At 36.2% G+C, this 20,534-nt stretch overlaps 2 protein-coding genes across 2 annotated transcripts; both read right to left on the minus strand.

Annotated features, from left to right (window-relative positions):
* Positions 1 to 868: 868 nt before the first annotated feature.
* LOC113735371 (putative calcium-transporting ATPase 13, plasma membrane-type) lies at positions 869 to 9,662 on the minus strand. The gene is made up of 2 exons (XM_072084033.1): positions 6,625 to 9,662; positions 869 to 1,172 (listed from the first exon to the last, which is right to left on the minus strand). The coding sequence occupies exons 1-2, from the start codon at positions 9,660 to 9,662 to the stop codon at positions 869 to 871; spliced, it is 3,342 nt and encodes a 1,113-aa protein (XP_071940134.1).
* Positions 9,663 to 10,798: 1,136 nt separating this feature from the next.
* LOC113734859 (putative calcium-transporting ATPase 13, plasma membrane-type) lies at positions 10,799 to 15,842 on the minus strand. The gene is made up of 2 exons (XM_027261608.2): positions 15,722 to 15,842; positions 10,799 to 14,032 (listed from the first exon to the last, which is right to left on the minus strand). Exon 2 carries the CDS (start codon positions 14,024 to 14,026, stop codon positions 10,922 to 10,924), a length of 3,105 nt encoding a protein of 1,034 aa, XP_027117409.1. The 5' UTR covers positions 14,027 to 14,032; positions 15,722 to 15,842; the 3' UTR covers positions 10,799 to 10,921.
* Positions 15,843 to 20,534: the final 4,692 nt, after the last annotated feature.

Below are 20,534 nucleotides of genomic sequence, written 5' to 3' on the forward strand. Positions count from 1 at the left end.
CCGAAAATCTGTGAGATCTAATTAGTTTTCACGCGTTCTCAATTTATTAATATTTGCACGTTGTTTGCTTGAATTTTCATGGGATTATTTTATTAATTGGATGTCAAGTGTCCGATGTTCAATGTAATTTATTAATCTCCTGCCAAGTTAGTCAATTAAATCCGTAATTGTTTGATTGATTAATATTAGTGGCAACTGGTGTGTTTATATATTAGGGGAACGTGCAATCTAATTTAAATAACCCTCGTAGCGAGTTATTGATTGGGGTTAAGTTTTTCTAGTTATTAATGCAATTGAAAAATTAATTCCTACCGTCGTACCTAGGAGTATTTTCTGGTTAGGGGTAATCAATGGTCGTACCTTGGTTATCAATAAATTAAGAAAAAATTGGTCGTTAGACTTCGTCGGCGACTATAACTAGTCTATTAATAAATTAAGTGAACCTCTCTTGCATCAATGATTAGGTAAGTGGACTGTGTCTAAATAGTTGCATCCTTGGTTAGAATTTATTTATTCTTGATTTAATTCCTGCTATATCCGTGCCAGTTAATTATTTATTTTTTAGTTGAATTGTTTAATTGTTTTTAGTTTCATTCTGATAAAGCCCCCTTTACCAATTGGAATTTCAAAGAGACAAATATCCCCAGTCCCTGAGGAGACGACCCTACTTGCCACTGTTTACTGTTTAGTAATTTTTGTCGACTAATTAATTCTGATATATCGGATTAAGCAAATTTTTCGGGAATAGGGTGAATCAAGTAATTCATTGCACACCTAGAGTCCCTACTCCAGTACCTAAGATTAATTATTGACTACTTTTAGTGGTATTTAGGTTATTATTATTATTATTGCACAAGCTCGACGCCTGTCAGCCACCAACACTATCCCCACCAAAATACACCCTATCAAAGCCAGCATAATTCCTAAGCCATACCTCAGGATTCTCGCCATTTGAATGAGAGGCAACCCATTTGACTGCAATCTGAGAATCTTCATAAGCAATAGGCAAAGGATGCTCAGGGATGAGCCGATAGTTAATTGAAATTGCTATACCACCAGCTTCTACAACTACTATATTAAGGTGCGCGTGATATGTAAGAGAGAAGGCATATTTGATCAAACAGCCTCCACCATGTAAGTAGACCAAAAGAGGAAGTTTTGTATCTCCAAACCTATTCCAACAAAATCACACCATTTAAATTGTATAGAACAACCAACTTTATGGGGAAACAATAATATCAACATTAAATTGCACTAACAGAGTATCCAATTTTGGAATGAAAACATTTATCTAACAATAGAAATTATGATTATACAAAGCAAATCATACCATTAAAAAAAAGAATGACACCTCACCTCAAGTTGAACCATCAAGAATAGCTTCACCAGAGAACCATATTGAAATCCAGAGTACAATGACAATACAAATAAGTATTTACCGGAAGACGAAAGAAACATAACGGAAGAATGCGAAGAGGCAAACATTTGAAGAATTGAAGTTGAAACTAATGCTCAATAATAAATTCCTTAATAAACCACATTGCCCTTGCTTTAATTGAGATGAAAATGACGTTTGAAGTTCTTCAAGTTATAATAGCAAAGTAATAGTAATAATTGATACAAATCAAAATAAATGTCTCTGCAAGGACATTTAAGTAATTACACAAATAAAGAAGCTATTATGGGTTGTACCCATTGTAGAAAAGATGACCAAATAATCTCACATTTCCAAACTACCGAAACCTTTGAATAAATTATCACTGCATCTTTTAGAATTCAAGGACATTTCAGTAAACACAATAAAACACATGCTATCTAAAGTAATACCTAATACTATAACTATACTCAAAACAATCTCACAATCCCAAAATACCCCTACTCTTGCGGTTGAAATTCAAAACTATTTTTTGACCCAAACTCATTCTTATATAGTATAAGGAAGCACACATAGAGATTTCTATGTTAAACTCCCAATGTGAGATACAGAGACACACTTAACAAATTTTCATCTTGGCGTGTATCCAACATCGGTAAATAGCAGATAAATAGCAAACAAGCTCAACCTTCTACATAAAAATTTCAACGAATCTCAACGAACAACCAAAATCCCAACAAACCCCAACGAACCATCAACAAATCAGGATGCAAAAGATTCAATGGATCCCAACGAGTCAAAACTCACAAAAAGGTTTAGCAGATCCCAACAAACTAAAAATCACGAACATAGTAATATTACTCCACCTTCTTCACAAAACCTTTAACGAATTTCAACGGGTCAAATAACTTTTCTTCAAAACCCAATTGAACTCCAATGAACAAAACCCTCAACGAGTTTCAATGGATCAAATAACTCTTTTTCAAAATCCAATTGAACTCCAATGAAAATTTTTATCCGAAACCCCAATAAAAATTTACGTGGTTCAATTAAATTGATCTATATCCATGGGTGAAAGAGGCGAGAGTATAAAATCCTAAGGTGAAGAGGTGAGAGTATAAAATCCTGAGAAATATTTCCTAAGCTCAAAAGACAGTTAAAACCGAAAATACAAAAAAACCTAAATAATATAAATGTTTAATGGTTCAGAAGTCCATAACTTGCTCTTTTAGTTTGATGTCTAACCAAAACTCCTCTCAAATTATAGCGTAAGCCCCTCAAAACTCTTTTGAACTGGTGCATACGACACTTGGATTGATGTATTTAGCACATTTAAATTCATTTAAATCCACTATATTTATAACAATTATAAGGAGAGATTTCTTTGTTAAACTCCCAATATGGAATACAAAGACACGCTTAATATTTTCTATAGTCCAGCTAATGATAAAATGCAACGAAGTAGCGAAGCTAATATGACATTATTATTTCAATCCTTTCACTATTATTTTTATACTGATATTTCAATCTAACATGTGGGAGTTGACTATATAGATCTCGAGAATTCTCATGTCTCTAGAATTAATAAAGTTAATGGATCCTTTGCTATTTAGGTGCGGTATGAGTAACAGTTTCAGCTCTGCCCTGGGGCGTTAGATGCAGCGCATTATTACTGTACCATGGAATGCATAGCACTTGTAGTAAAACATAATACTAACTACAAGGTAGAATCTGTGTCATTCTCCTTCGAAAAAAAAAAAAGAATCTGTGTCATTCGTGGTACTGATTTGTAAAATGTCAATTACTGAGCATCAGAAACGTGAAATTTCAGCCATCAAATAAAATTGTTCCTGACAAATAAAATTGTTCCTGACAATTTTCTTTATAGGTATATGTTAGGGAAATAATGTTAGTAATTATAGTTAAAATAGTTGAGAGTTAGTTAGATATGACAATGAAGCAAAGGATAATCTGGAACGAACAGGAGTTTGGTTCCAAACTTTAATTCGTTTTCTGGATTCTTATCCAAACCTTGTGCTCTGTGCATATTCGAAAAGACTGCAGAAGGTTATACATATATATATATATATATATATATAAGCCATTCTATTTTTGTAACAGATACTAAATACAAGCAAATAATTAAAACGAAAATTGAACAGATGGCTCAAGCTCTAGTTAAAAGAGAAGATTAGCTTATCCGGATGAGTGAGGGATTTATGATTATTTTTGTAAATAATGTCAGTCAAACGGAAACATCAATTTTACATTACAAACATAGTTGAAGGACTACATGAGCAATTTCGTTTTTTGTTGTTCTTTGCCTACAAATTAATAGTTTTTTAGCTATATTTCATTGCATCTTTGAGCTTAGTAATCCTCATTTCTTCCTTTCTTGTTAAAAAGAAAAACAATTATCACAATTTTACCTTTTTTCCCTACACTTTTTAACGACTACAACTATAAGGATTACTTTCGATGAATTTAATGCAACCAATCTGAAGTGTATAACTGAGGATTCCAGTAAGTTGTTTCTACTGTTTTTTTTTCTTCTCTTAATAAGATTGTAATTAATCCATGATTTTAGAACTATTACAAACAAATTACAACTCAACCCGCAAAATAGTTAAATTTAAATCCAAGATCTCTAATTTCTTATAGCTCAACTGGTGAATGTTGCACTCAAAATTGACAGCACAGCCATGAATATTACGATATATGCTTGAAGAAAAAGTAAACTGCCTCTCAAGTCCAAGGTCGATCAAAACTAACAAAAGAAAAAAGTGTGAGACGGAAGTCAACGGACGTAACACAAAATTCCACAAAGTCACCAGAGCCCAAGTCGTCTCTCAGTCTCCCTAGCACATATTAAATTACAAATATTTGCACACTAACTACTGGGCAGAGAGGTGAAGCAAGTATGAATTGATCAGTTGAGGTGCTACTTTGCTCAATTCAGGTTAGACATGTTTGTTTCTTCCCCCTCTGCCTCGAATTATGCATGCATTCCGAGACAATGCAGTTCTATTTGTTTGGTTTGTATGAATTTGAAATTGCATGCATTGATTGTGTTTTTGATGGGTTCTTTAGAACTGCTAGTTGTATAATGCCTCGTTGACTTCGTTTGCTGGCCTCAAAAGTTAAGCCGAAAGGAGAGATGTTTATAACGTTTTGTTAAATAACTACTGCAAACAGAAGAAAGCATATCTACCAGGGAGGAATAAAGCATGAATAAAAGAAATCTGAGATTTTCGCTTCATTTGGAGTGTGGGTAAAACCCATCTGAACAATTTTACTGTAGTTGAAAGCTTCTGAATTCTTATTCCGTTGGACGGATTTTGAAACGTCCCTGTTATGTTTCTATTTAGTTAGACATAGGACAACTTCACTTACTGAGGATAATTATCTTGTTCAACAATATATGCTCCATTACAGCATTTTTTTTTTTTGAATATTTTCTGATACATTGGCTGTCATGTTAACCAAATCAATTTAGGAGAATGAATTTGGTTTTTGCACATTTTGTTGGATTGGACGGCTGTTAACTTTGGCTGCACCTTTGAACATGTGTCTTATGAACTTGGTTCTCTTATAGGCAGTATGTAATCTAGGTTATAAGATCACAAATCAATTAATGAATCCGTGGAATGAGACGTTTCAGATGTTTATGGTTTTTAACTGCAACGGCAGTTTAACTTCTTCACCACAGTCTTCGTTACAAATTGAATCTGATGCCTGACTCTAAATCTGCCCTGAACTAGGTGAATTTGGATAGGCTTTTCACTAAGTTTTTGCGATGGCATGGGGCAACTTGTTCTAATATGATACTTGTCTAATGTCCATCCTATGTTTCCTCTTGAGCTTTCTGTGAGGAGCATCATCAGGGCATTTGTCTCGGATTCTGCCATCAGCTAATAAGTTACATCAATATCCTAGATAAGTCTGAAGAAAAGGTAAGGTTTCAACATGTCAAAGCCAAAGAAGAAATGGAATTCACCAAGAGTTCAAATTTCTTCAAGAACATGGTATGTGTATGTTTGACAAAGATGTTGAATGATGTAGACTGTGTTTACCTTCTCATGATATGGAAGACCATGGTTAACTTGCTTCTAAACTGTTCAAACCTGCTGGTGTATAAACTGAATAAAGATCTCAATTAAGGTATGTCAAAATGTCTAGAAGAGAAAGATGATGTTTGAAAACCTTAATAGCTAGAAACTCTTGTATTGGATAGGAATTATTAATCCACAACTACAGCTTCTGATATTCTAAAATTTACCATTTTGAGTTACAGTAAGGTTCGTGATTATTCTTTTCCACTTTCGGAGTATCCTCGTAGCTGATCTTCCTGTTCTGCCCACTTATTTGGACGCACATATTGGCCTGTCTATCTTCTTTCTGTAAAATGGAGTTTACTCTGATCTTCCTGTTTTGCCTACTTATTTGGACACACATATTGCCCTGTCTATCTTCTTTCTGTAAGATGGAGTTACTCTCTTACAATTAGTCTTTGTGTGGGAGTGATAAAAGTTCTTTCAGAACTCAACCAATCAAGTTCTATATATTTCCCATTAGCCCAACTTTCTTAGCAAATTTCGTGAGACACTGAGTGCAAGAATGGTTTCTGTTATACAGTCCGTATAAAGCAAAGAAATATGAAAGTTTATATAAATTTAGCTATTTCAATCCTTTCATGTATTTTATATGACTTAGCATCTGGGAGTTAACCTAGAGCTTGAGGGATTGGTTACATCTTCCAAACAATAAAGTTCAGGATTATTTTCTTTGTTAACTGTCATATGAGCGACTCTAGACTATTGCTGTGTTAGATGCATTAATTATACTAGTGTACTCTGCAATCCATAGCACCTGTAGTAGAGCATGATAGAGTACACAGCAAAACCTATGTCATCAGTGGTGTTGATTTGTAAAATGTCAATTATTAAGCATGAGAAATGAAAAATTACCAGACATTAATGAAATTTGTTCCTGATTATTTTCTCAAGTGGTATAAAAAACAGCAAAGGGTTGGTTAAGCTATACTGAGATCTCTAAGCCACTATGTTTCCGTACCTAGGATACTAAAGATAAGCAAACAGCAGAAAAATTTACAGATGGCTCAACCTAACAGTTGAAATTACAGAAGATTAACTTTGCTAATAAATACTTATCAGATGGGCCATATCAGTTTTACTCCAGCAGCTTATAAATGTGAAGAAAATGGACATTTTATCCTCTCGACTAGCCACCCAATTGGCCAGGCTAGAACAGCAATTCCAATGCATATAATCCATTGCTTCCAAGACAGTTGCTTTGTATCTGCTAACTCCTTTAACAGTTCCACAATCAATACCTGAAGAAGAATTATCGCTAGGATTACACCCCAAAACATTTTCCTTTTATGTATCCCTTTGAAGAAGTTTCCTTCAACTCTTTTCGTGTTGAATATGACAAAGAGCTCCCAGAGAACAAGGATGTTGAAGATCATGGTATCCTTTATTTTGGCATCCAGGTTGAAGGTTGATTGACCTTTGAACTGTATGGTCAGGAGAACAATGATAGGATAGACAGCTTGTCCCACTATATTCTTCCACATGATGCTTGTTATAAATGGCTGCTCCTGGTCTACTCTTGGCAATTGTCTGAGCTCTTCTGGTGGTTCCTCAATGGTGATAGCCAGTGCAGCCAATGCACCAACTATCAACTTCACCCATAGTACTTGAAATGTTGCATATGGGACTTTACCTGATGAAATGGCCGCAACAATATTGATAGTGGGAGGTTCTTTAGCAGAAACTGCTGTTACGAAGTCTATCACAAGACAAGCAATGCTAACAGAAAGTTGGAACTGTGCATACATCTGGATTTTGTGATACATACCTCTACCCCACCTCAATACTCCGGCTACAGAATCAAAATTATCGTCCAAAATGATAATGTCCGAGTTCTCCTTTGCTTGGCTAGTCCCTTGAATTTCCAGAAAGAGGCCTGCATTAGCTTCCCTTAGCACAATTGCGTCCCCTATGCTATGTCCAGTAACTGCAACGACATGGCCTCTCTGTTTCAAGCCTTGGACCATATGAAGTTTATCCAAAGTAGAAGCTCGTGCCATGACACGGATTGTGCCACATTTCTCTTTTATCTCTGTTTCTGCATTACTTTGCAAGCTTTGACGGTCCACTATTTCTTCTGTTGTCTCATCTTGAGTTGGATCAATAATACCACATTCAATGGCTATGGCTCTAGCAGTGGTAAGATCACTTCTTGTGACCAGTTTGATATCCACTTCTGCTTCCCGGCAGTCCATCACAGCCTTTTGTACCTCTGGCCGACATGGGTATTTCAAGCCTAGGCACCCTATGAAAGCTGAGTTTTCTGCTTTCAGCTTGGGGTCAAAGTTTATAGCGTCATCACTATGTTCTTCTGACACTTCTTTATGTGCAAATGCTACACACCTGAGACCCTTAGACTTCATCTCCTGAAATATTTGCTCCAAGTTTCTTATTGCATCAATAGACATATGTTTGATGATCCCATCTTCATCATAATAATGTGAACACATGGCCAATATGATTTCTGGTTGGCCTTTCTGGTGCACATGAATAGTATCACTGGTATTCCTCTTGATCCATATGCTACTTTGAGTGTTCTCAGAATTGAAGCTTTCTGGGCTGTGAACGGCACAATTTGCTCGAACTTGTTCAACATTGACTTCCATATCTTGGACAGTCCATGCCTGAATTGCACTGTGAACTTGACTCTCAATAAGTTCAATGGGAGATCCTGATGAGACTTCAGTGCTTCTCAAAAGCATACCTTCACAGAGCAGTTGAAGAACATCTCTTGGGATGATTGAGGAAGTTCCTGCATTGAGAAGCTTCTTGCCAAAACAAAATTCACTTATTATCAGATGATTCAGGGTAAGACTTCCTCTTTCATCCGTGCAGATTACAGTTGTGGAACCAACTGCTTCACAGGCTGAAAGATTTCTTACTATTGCCTTTTGAGATGCCATCCTTTTGGTTGAGTAAGCAATGGTTATCATGACAGCTAGAAGCAAACCTTCAGGGATGGCAGTTGCAGCAATAGCAGCTGGGGTGGCTAGAATCCCTACCACAGCATTGTAGACTTCATGGATTTTTGTCTTCCCTGCAGTGAAGTCTGATTTTCCTTCCCCATTCCGCATATTCCCCATAAAGTAACGAACAAGCAGTACTACCAGGACCGAGAAAGCAACCATTAAACCGACTTTAGCTATTTGTATCGTCAGCTCATGTAGCTTCCTTTGTAATGGAGGTCTTTGCTCAATATCATAGTTTTTTGAGCTCAGCATCCTCCCCCTTTCTGTGTTGAGGCCAACTGCAGTCACGAGCATTCGAGCAGAGCCATTGATCACCTTCATGCCAGAGAGAAAGAATGGATTACAGCTTTCATTGACTTCAATCGATTCCCTCCCTGCTGTCGTGCTTGACTCGTCCACTTGTAAAGAGTTCCCGTCTATGAACAAGCCATCAGCAGGAACTTGGTCTCCAGTCTTCAGGCAAATAATATCACCAACAACGGCTTCAAACACTGAGATGTACTTCTGCTGCCCATTCCTGATAACAAAGACAGAGAAGTTATCACGAGCTTTTGATAGCCTAAAGAATTGTCTTCTAGGCCAGAGGTTACTCGAAGTAGTGACCATGATCACCAGAAAGACGGCAACCAATATGCTTCCCCCATCAGACCATCCTCTCAGCCCATGACGTGCTATACCAAAACAGAGTGAAAGTGTTGCACAGATAAGTAGGATAATAATAATGGGATCACCGAAGGCCTCAATCACTGTGTGCCAAACCCTTGGAGTTGGCTTCTGAACAGCGTTTGAACCAAAGTCAAGGCGCCTACGGATAACGTCTTCATCATCACCTGGGATACCCTTTTCAGCATTTGTTCTGAGAAATGAGGCGACGCCTGGAACACCTCCAAGCTGACGAAGCTGCTCAATGTTTTTGAGGCGGGCAAGCTCAGATAGGCGTTCCGGTATGATATCAACAACTGTGTCAGATGGAGATGGCAGAAGATTGTCCAACAGCCCACTGTAGTTTTCAGCTGCATTATCCCTTGCTCGGGAGAAGGCATTGATGCTACGGAGCATTGTGGAAATTGCACGCCACCTCTTCTGAGCATCGATATATATGGGTGTCAACTCCACACCTTGGTTGTCCACTACTTCCTCTCTGACAAGGGAGAAGGCTCCGATGCTGCCGACAGCATCCAAACTAGCTTCAAGTGTGTCACCCATTGTTTTGAGACTATGAGAAGCGGTGTAATCTCTTCTCAGTCTATATATAGAGAATTAGGTAGTGAGCAATTCCTGTTGGTTGAGTAATTGGCTTGGATCTCGTTTTTGCATATTATAGAATTGTGATTTGCACACCGCGTATATCTTTGGCATCGAAACATAAAAGAAGTTTCGTGGAAAACATTTTCCATTCTTTTCAAAAACTACTGTTCTTATACTTCTTTTTATGACTCCATGAGTTGACGTTTGTCTTTCATTGCTTGTCTTGTACCTAGCGGAATAAGTTAAGATTCTGTCCGTACAAAGGAAGTGGAATTAGTGCGTCGTATGAATGTTTGCTTCAATAGCTTAAAAGTCTTGATCACCTAATCTGAAGATATCCCTCTTCTTATTCCAATCACCTTATCACCTAATCACAACACGTTGATTACTATTACAACGTGTCTGCTTGAGTGCTTGTAGACTTCACATCATGGATCTGCTGAGGGTTCGAATATTCGACTACCGCGTTTAAGTAAATTGTGGACGAATTTCTCAATGTTTGTGTTGGTGTTCCCTATCCAAGATAGAGAAGAAAATTCCGTAGTTTTTTCGAGATGACAAAAAATTGTTAATCAGTGGATCACTCTGACAGCTGAAGCATCTTAGAAGATCCGTTCACTATGAGTAGTTTGTCCTGATAGCTCCAAAGAACCACTCATAATCTTGAAAAAACAAAGGTTGAAGGAGTATTTGACTAGGATCATTCCATTGGCAGCATCTGTCAGGTCTAAAGATGAGATCATGGCGGCTCAGGTCATGTTTTCGTCAGGGTACATACTTCTTGTCGAGATTTTCTATACATTTTCTTGGAGCCTGCTTGGTTTTCATGACAGTAAGCTTGGGAAAATTTCTATCCACCACAAATTTTGAAATCCTCTATTTGTTATCTAATCCATATATATGCGTGTCTTTTGTCTTTTTGAGCTTCCTTGATTGAGCTCTAATCCTTGCGCCTTAATATTGCGGCACTGAATATAATTCCAAATCAACCCTGCCAATGTTCTTGTAAAATTTGAGAGCAACTTTGAAAAAAACAAGAAGTGGGGGGCTCGTGACCTTCCTGCTCCATTCTCATGATATAATAATATTAATAGTAGAAGTTTATAATATTGGTAAATTTAAACATTGAACTAGCAAAAATTTACTACAGAAGTACATTATACAAGGATACTACGTACAGAATGCCTTTCGCTGGGATATTGAACATACTGATCAATTTACATGCATTTGAAATTCTCCCACTTGAGATAACTGAACACTGGTCTGTCTGGAACAGGTATGCACTTGACAATCCAGCCAATTGGCCAGGATGCAGCTGCAATTCCTACACAAGCTCCCCATTGCCCCCAATTCAACCTCTCTGTATCAGCAAATCTCTTCAAAAATTCCACCATCACCACTTGAAGAATAATTGTTACTCCAATAATTCCCAAGAACAACTTGTTCCTGTGTATCCCCTCAAACACATTCTTCCTCTCAAGTTTCCTTGCATTGAACTCATTGAACACTTGGCAAAGAACAAAAGTGTTGAAGATCAATGTATCGTTGACCTTTTTGCTAACACCAAAGATTGCTTTACCTTTGAACTGTAATGTCAGCAAAACTGCTATCTGATACAAGGCTTGAGACATTAAGTTCCTCCACATGGTGTTGGTGATGAGGGGCTCGGCACGCCCCACTGGAGGCTTGTCCATGAGATCCTTTGTTGGCCTTTCTGTCGCTAGTGCTAAGGCTCCAAGAGTATCCATGATGAGATTTACCCACAAGAGTTGAACCGCTGTTAATGGTACTTCTCCAGCTGAGATTGCTGCTACAAAGTTGATCACTAGAGCTGCCACATTTACTGTGAGTTGGAACTGAATAAATTTCTGGATATTGCTGTATACACACCTTCCCCATGTAAGCACTGTGGCAACAGAAGCAAAATTGTCATCCAAAATAACAATATCTGAACTCTCCTTGGCGACTTCAGTGCCCTGAATCCCCATAGAAAGTCCTATATCAGCTTCTTTCAATGCTGGCGCGTCGTTTGTTCCATCTCCAGTCACCGCTACAACATGACCTTTCGCTTTTAAGCATTTGACCATGAGATGCTTGTCAAAAGGAGATGATCTCGCCATTACAACAATTTTATCAACTTTTTCCATCCGTTCCTCATCCGTGTAGTTGCGAAATTCGACACCTTCTACCACCAATTCATCGTTAGCCTCAAGATCAGGCTCAAGTATTCCACATTCAGTGGCTATTGCTCTTGCAGTGAAGACATTGTCGCCAGTGATCATTTTGATCTTCACACCAGCATATTGACAATCTTCCACAGCTTTCTTCACACCGGGGCGACAGGGATCCTTTAGGCCTACAATCCCCAAAAGGATCAAGTTTCTGTCTTCTAATGTTTGCTGTATTTCTCCACTGGCATCATTGGCTTCTGTAATTTGCTTGTGAGCAAATGCAATGCATCTCAGACTGCTGGCAGCCATGCCCTGTATTATTTCTTCAAATTTCTTCATCTCAAGATGATCAAGCAATGTCACTTCTCCTTCAAGGTTGCAGTAATGCGAGCACATTGCTAGTATCATTTCAGCAGCTCCTTTCCAGTGGACATGAATCGAGTTATCCACCATTTTCTTCATCAACACTCCACTTCTTTTCTTCTGCGAATTGAATGCTTCGACATGAAGAATGGAGCAATTCTGTTTTACTCTCTCCATGTCCATATTTAATTCCATCACAGCCCAAGACAGAATTGCTTTCTCAGTAGGACTTCCAGAGAACTCGAGGCCCTCAGTTCCTAAATTAATCGGCCTATAGACACTTCCTGTTGTGTTTAGGCTCACAGCTTCACGAAGCAATTTAAGAACATTGGTTGAGAGAGAAATGTAGCTATCTTTCTCTACTGATTCCTTGCCCAGCCAAAATTTTGTTACTGTCATTCTATTCAGAGTAAGAGTACCTGTTTTGTCTGTACAGATGGTTGTAGCAGAGCCCATTGTTTCACAAGCAGAAAGCTTTCTCACCATTGCTTGATCAGCCATCATTCTCTTCATCGAATAAGCAAGTGTAAGTGTTACAGCCAGAGGCAAACCTTCTGGAATTGCAACAACTACAATTGTTACGGCTGCAGCAATAATTTTCACCACAGAATTGATCACATCATCAGCCTTTGTTTTGCTGCCATTGTACTCCTTGATTCCATTTGCGTCCTTTGTATGACCAGTGAAGTAGCGAACTAATAGCACCAAAAGAACTAAGAAAGCAACTGCTAAACCAACTTTACCTATTGCTGAAGTTAGCTTATTGAGGCGCGATTGAAGAGGAGTTTTCTCATTGGAGTCCTGGCTAACAGAGCTCATCATTTCCCCCCAAGTTGTGTTCATTCCAACAGAAGTAACAAGCATCTGACCATATCCATCAGCTACTTTAGTACCAGAAAACAAGAGCGGATTCTGGTTGTGATTAACTTCTAGATGATCACTTTCTCCAGTCATGCTTGACTCATCAATGCGTAAGGAATGTCCCTCCAAGAATAATCCATCAGCAGGTACCTGATCACCAATCTTCAAGCAAACAACATCTCCAACAACGATGTAAAAGATCGAAATTTGCTGTCTCCGGCCATTTCTCAGAACTTCAACTGGGATATTGCTGCTGACCTTGGAAAGCTTCTCGAATTGCAGGTTCTGCCTAAAATTACTGATAGCTGAAACAGAAATAACAAGAAAAACAGCAACAAATATACTTCCACCATCATACCATCCTTCTTTTGGACCATTCTCTTTTATCCCAAAACTAAGAGATAGTGCAGCACATGCCAAAAGAATGGCAATTGTAGGATCTTGAAAAGCTTCCCAAACAAAATGGAAGAATCCCTTTTTGGGAGGCTTACGATATGTGTTGCTTCCAAAAGCTTCAATTCTGCTTAAAATATCTTCATCATCATCACCATTTAATCCATGCTGAACTTCAGTATTGAGAGAAGTAGCTATACATTGAACACCACCGAATTGGACAAGCTGACCAAGGCTTTTGTCCCGGACAAGCTTTGTGAGGCTTGGCTGATCAACATTGAAAAAGTTGGAGTAATCTTTAATAATATCGATAGTGACTCTATCTGGAGATAGTTGTGAAATATTGCTTGTTTTCTTCGTTGCTCTTCGTGATGGAATAAGCAAAATCTTGCTAGCACGACGTATCAGAGCATATTTGAAGGCCCTTGAACAATATATGGTTACAAAAGCCGAGTGCCATCTCCTTTTGTTATTTGAACTGAGTTGATTAACCAAGCTCTTGCAACGTAAGTTTGCAACAATTATTGCCAACATATTCTCCTAAAAGTTGGTGAAAGAAAAAAGAAAGTGAGAAAACTTAATGATGTCTCACAAAACATCAGTTCTACACTGGTCCATTATGAGTAAATGTGATTTTTTGAGAAACAGTATAATATTTTGAGTAAATGTGATTTACTCAGAGCCATAGTAACTAGCAATATATTTTTACAAACAGAAAACATCATAATGGTTATCCTTATTGAAGAAGATACTAAATAAGATCGCCATATACCATTGGATGTGTTTATTTTTACCTTAAGGATGTATTATCATATTGTCATTGTACTACTGTTTGATATAATGAGAACGAAGTAGGGATGCACCGTCTACACTACAGAAGGATATGCTGCTATATTCATCATGGTGCTACAGAAGGATATGTCGCCAGATATGCATTGTCTGCATTGCAGAAGGATGTGCATGCATTTGTGAGAGCTGTTCTTGTACACATGCAGTGCACGCATTCTGGGGTCCTTGGTAAATCTGGAAAGTAAATAATGTGTTTGGATGGAAGATTGTGTGGAAAATATTTTTTTGGAATAATATTATAATACTTTTTGTAATGTGTTATGCGTACATGAGATAAAAAAAAAATTGGCTGAAATTTTTTTAAAAAAATTACAAAAATTATTAATGATATGAGCAAAAAAATTTTAAGTGTTTTCCACGAAGACAAACAAGAATGGCAAAAGTAGGCTGAACGCGCTTTATTGAGTGTTTACTAGTTTACGAACCAAAAAAAAATTGGCTCCGTTTGGATTAACTGTTTTTTGGGGTGTTTTTGAAAAATTTTACTATAGCAGAGTTTTTAGAGTATATTTTGAAATATTTTTAGTATATATTTTGGAATATTGTAGAGTAGTAGAGTTTTTAGAATATATTTTGGGATATTTTTTAAACATTAAAAAAAATTAAGACTACTTTTTAAAAAATTTTATAATTTTTGAAAAACTAATTTTTGAAAAACTCAATAATTTTTAAAAAATTATTTTCTCAAATTCAATCCAAAAGATCCTAGGATTTCGGTTGAGAAAAATGTTGAAAAAGAAATCATGGGAAAAAGAAAAAAACTTCTCGAACTAGCTTTGTTAATCCGTGTCGGTGAAGCTACCAGCCGCATTGATATCCATGTATAAGTTATAAACATGATTCGATGTACTACGTGGCCCGTGGGAATAAAATTTTGTATTTGGGGTACAAACTCCATTTAACACTACTCTACTTTTAGGATGCTTATGATCAGTGGTTTAGCAAGGAAGTATCTAATTTTCTCTGTAGATATAAAGCTTCAACCTAAGTAGGATTGCAGACAAGACTACCTTAATCGAGTAGCTCACGAACTTGCTCGGTCAAGGTTTAAGCTCGAACTCGCATTAGCTGAATTATTCGAGCTATTTGACGGGTCAAAGTGGATAAGCTTTCTAAGTAAATCTAAGAACAAAATTTAGTACTTATCTTTATTTCATTTTTTTTTTCTATAGAGTATATATGTACACTAAACTAAAATTGATAGGAAGCTGATGCAAGTATGGAATGCTAGCTTTAGTTTGGGTTATAAGTAATGGAAGGCATGCAGGCTTGCAACTTATATTATTATGTACCATTAGAAACAAACCAAAAGAAGGAACAAATAAAAAGTAACCAAAATACATATAGATAAGAACAAAAGCTAAGAAATGGAAGACTCACAATAATATAAACTTCCACGCTTTCTTCTCTTGCGTAGTGCCAATGTACGTATAATATGTCTTGCCTACAGAAAAGACAAGTTCCTTGTGCTGTAGTTCCAACTTCTAAGTTCCTACCAGAGCAAAATGAGCAACCAATGATGCTGCATTTCCAATTCAGGTGCCTGCCTTTATATAGGATTCCAGCGCCGATTTATTCTTCTTAAACGACTCGTACGCGGGTTATACAAATTGCAGTCTGCTACAGCTCAAAGTACTGTGAAGTGTGAATTTACGTCGGATTAAAATAAAACTGTGCTTTACTGGTAGTTAATGCGGTAAAACTGTTCTTACTAATGCTTTTTTTCTTGGTAGTTCATGCTCGAGCTCCGGGAATTGAAGATTTTTATGAGTTCCAACTTCCAAGAATAATATAGACGAAAGACTTTGAACTTGAAGGGCAAGACTTACTTATAATTACTACTTCCTCCTCCGTCCCATGAAAATACACTTCCACTTTGACGCATATTTAAAAGAAAAATTTTATATTAAGCGATAATACAAACTTGGCGACAGAAATAAATTAAAAAATGGTCCGCCTTTTTAATTTTAAAAATTTCATTTTTGTACCTATAGTTTTAAAATGTAGTGATTTCCTTTTTTGTAAATGGACGCTATTTAAAAATGTAAGTTAATGTAGTTAATGCGATCATTTCTGCTTAGTACTTTACTCATATGCCTTCCCATTAATACTAGTTTTGGTTCATCAAATAGCATTGATAAACTAACTACTACCTTTTGAAAGGGAAATAAGTCTGCAATTTGGGACAATTATTAGAAAAAGAAAGGTGAATCTGTCTTTATGACTGAAAGGAATGCTACTAGTAAATTAAGTTGATCGTTCCTTAGTACAAAAGTATTTTGACTTTGTCAACGGTGCCGTCTACGCGGTCTGGCCGCGCTAATGTCTTAAAGAGAGGGAGCGAAGTTTTCATAATTTCCACTTTTTTGTCGACCACCTGCTTTAGAAGTTGAACAATCTGCCAAAGAAAAACGGGCTAATCATAGGGTTCCGGGTATCAAGCAACCTTCCCATTCATGTAATTTCCTTGGGAATTTCTCGATTGATCCGAATCCTAAGAAGCAATGATGGAGCCATGGGGCGCCTGAATTTTGAAAATTTTAGTTCATAGTGTGTAAATATGCATGTAAAACAAAGTTGTCCCTCCTTCCTAATTTTTCATAATTTTAGTTTATATTACGAGAGTTTATATATATATATATATGAAATAGCCATCTTTGAATTAATATTTTGTTTAAAAAATTATTTACTTTTTCATTGTCATAATTATTTAACTTTCAAAAAAGTAAACATGTAATCGATAATCCATAGTAAATTAAATCAATTTGATATATTATAATAAAAGACCCAATTCATAATTATCAATGGGCTAAAACAAAAGTAATTACTTTATTGGCTCATATACAAATATACAATTTAGTCCAATTGATTAGACTCATTCGCACTCTTCCTGTATCATTTGCATCTACAGAATGGGCATTTTCAATTATGAAGATAATCAAGACAATTCTGAAACAAGATGGAAGATAGTTTCTTGAATAATTGTCTAATTGTATACATAGAAAAGAATGTAAATCTCAATTTATTTTTAAGAAAAGAGGTTGAAATTTTAGTATATGTTAACATAACTTTTATTTTTTAATTAAAAATAGTTATATTTATATTGCATAGTTTTTTTTTTTTTGGCATAAGCGACATATTGGAGTATCTTCTCATAATGTGTAACTTGGGTGGTTTGTGATAAAATTTTTTTTGAATATAGCATATTAAAATAATTTTATTAGAAAAAATTTTGACCCCATTGAGAAAAAAAAATCCTAACTCCGTCACTGTTAATTAAAAGAACCCAAGTCACATGCACGGTATAGACTTTTTTCATTTTTTTTTTTTTTTGGTCCTTTTGGGTAAATGCATCACAGTGTAAACTAGCTATTTAAAAGAGAGAGAGAGAGAGAGAGCGAGAGAGAGAGAGAGAGAGAGGGGGAGAATCGTAGAAATGGTGAGTCATCTTTAGATTCCATTATAACTTACTAGTGCTATGTCGCGAGACAGTTGCAGAGTGAGGGGAAAATGTCAATGCACAGCAAATTGTAGGACTACGTTTGAAACTTGAATTGCAAACGTAATACAAATATCTGTTGTGTCTTTGAGGCTAAGTATTGTGCAGTTATTCAGTCACTCAACCAATCACGTTGAGCAAGTCTTGTGACAGCTGAACTGACTAATAAATGCCAAGCAACTGAGAACGAAGAAGCTAAGAGCCTTGCCGACTCTAGCGCGTCGCTGGCGTGTCGGCAAATAAGAAAGCAATAAATCACTACTAGATGTTGATTAAACATTACCTATACAATCGACTTGATCGGACGGACTTTTGAACCAAATCATCCAGATGATTTTTTTTCCAAATCAATTTGCAAGCGTGATAAAGAAGCATTATAATTTGACTCAGATAATTTTTAATTTGCATTAAAAGTAAAGCATCCATAACTCTGGTTTCTCCACACAATTACGCCGCAAAGGCTGATTGAGTCTCTTCCGAGAAAAAATTTCATGTCGAATCATTTTCAGTTGACTACTGACTCGATGAGTTGCTTTGGCTTAACTTCTCAGGAATGCCACGACTCGGGAGAAAGGCAGACTTAAAGGGATCTAATTCTATTCCATGGATTTGCATGAAGAATCTTGCTATGGAATTAATTCCAAAAACGGACAAGAGTAGAAAGACCGCTGTCAACAAGTTCGTTTCTGATATTTTGCTATACTCTTGTCTCGTAGTGTTAATTTCCAGATATGCTGCTTATGGACTTTGACAGTTGCAAAGTCTGAATGTGAATTTGAAGATAAACGTTAGAGAGGAGAAAATTGCAAAGGCGTTGGAAAATGGGAGCTGTTTGGCGGAAATTTCACAATTTTAAAATGTCTGTTTGGATTGTGAATTATTAGAGATATTTTTACTGTAGCACTTTTTGTGATGTGATGTATGTGAGATAAAAAGGTAATTGGGAAGGTAAAAAGGTGTATTGAAAATTGTAATGATGATGTAAGCAAATAAATTTGGGGAAATAAAACCCAATCCAAACAAACATGAATCTGATAGATTAGAAACTAGCAATATGTATGATAAATACTACTCCCTCCGTCCCGTTTTGTTAGTCTTGGTTTTTTTTTCACACAGATTAAGAAAGTGTAATTAATTTGGTTGGAAACATAAATTTAGATTAATAATTTCCTAAAATACCCTTATGCTAATCATGAAGAGTGCCAATTAATATCAGTTACAGCTAATGGTACCAATAAATATCAGTTACCGCCAATAGTGCACCCTGATTGTTTCAATTACCGCCAATAGTGCCAATAAATAACAAAGATAGACTTCTCATTTATCTATGTATTGGAAAAGCTCAATGTATTCAATGTAGTGGGTTAGTATCTAATAACAATGTATTAATAACAAGATATTTAATAAGGGTATTTTAGACAATTTGAAAGATTACTACATTCTTTAATGGGAAAGTGGACTACAATTTGGGACAGACGAAAAAGGAAAACAAGACTAACAAAACGGGACGGAGGGAGTACGTAGTATAGTTTCGTTTGGATCAAGGAATTTGATGAAAAATTTGAAATTCACCCAAATCGCTTCAATAGTTTATATAGTTCAAACAATATTTAAGTTTGTAAATTCATCAATTATCAAAATACATTTTAAATACTAAAATAATCAGTAATTACAAATTCAAATACCTTTCAAATAATCTAAACAACTAGAATGATTTGATAAGATTTTAAATCTTTCGTCAAATCGTTCAATCTAAACATAAACCTTCGAAATCTATAGAAAGGGTATATGAACCCCGTTATCATTCCTCAGCAATATCATGACTCTTGAGAAAGAAATTCTATTATACAAGCACAACTTCCAAAACGGATTTGCTATTAAAATTCCAAAACGGATAAGACAAACCGCATTCAACAAGTTCGTTTTCGCAGAAGAATTGCAGTAGTCTTGCACCGTTAATTCCGGATACACCTTTTATTGATTTTGACAGTCGCAAAGTCTGAAATGCGAATTGGAAGTCACGCCCTAAGAATAAGAGAGGAGATAACTGGGATGTTTTAGCGAATTCGAGAAAATTCCCAATGTGCTTGAAAAAAACTATAGTGGTTCATCACTTGGTACAGCGTTTGTTTGGAATGCTATTTTTTGAAGTTTTTATAAAAAAATATAATGTGGCGATTTGACGTATGTGAGGTAAAATGATTAAAATGTGATTACGAAAAACGTAAAAATTTTTTGAGAAAAAAAATGCCTTTCCAAACAAGGACGCGAAATACATCTTTGGTAGTAGTAAGATACTTCATCTGCAACGAGTAAGTCATGTGTTCGACTCATTAAAAAAAGTAAGAATCACTATTGATCCCTTGAAATAAAAAAGAGAAAAAAAAAGTAATTATGATATTGAATTACATCTCATAAAATGAGAGTATACTATGTACTGGAAATAATAATTGAATAGAAATATATATAAAAAAAAAAAACCACATTATTCTTAAAGAACTTTCGATTTTGTAGAAATAAATTACCATGACGACCTATAATTGAGGAGAAGAAATGTAGGAGGAAGGGTCAATTGTTGTTTAGTGCTCTTATAAATTTTAGTTTTGGAGGCTGCAGAGTTGATGATGTTTGCATCAAGGATTCGAGTCTTGCACCCAATTGAAGTACGTGAAGTTGTAGCATGTTGAGGGGGCG

The sequence above is a fragment of the Coffea arabica genome, chromosome 3e (genome assembly GCF_036785885.1).
Source record: "Coffea arabica cultivar ET-39 chromosome 3e, Coffea Arabica ET-39 HiFi, whole genome shotgun sequence".
Lineage (NCBI taxonomy): Eukaryota > Viridiplantae > Streptophyta > Magnoliopsida > Gentianales > Rubiaceae > Coffea > Coffea arabica.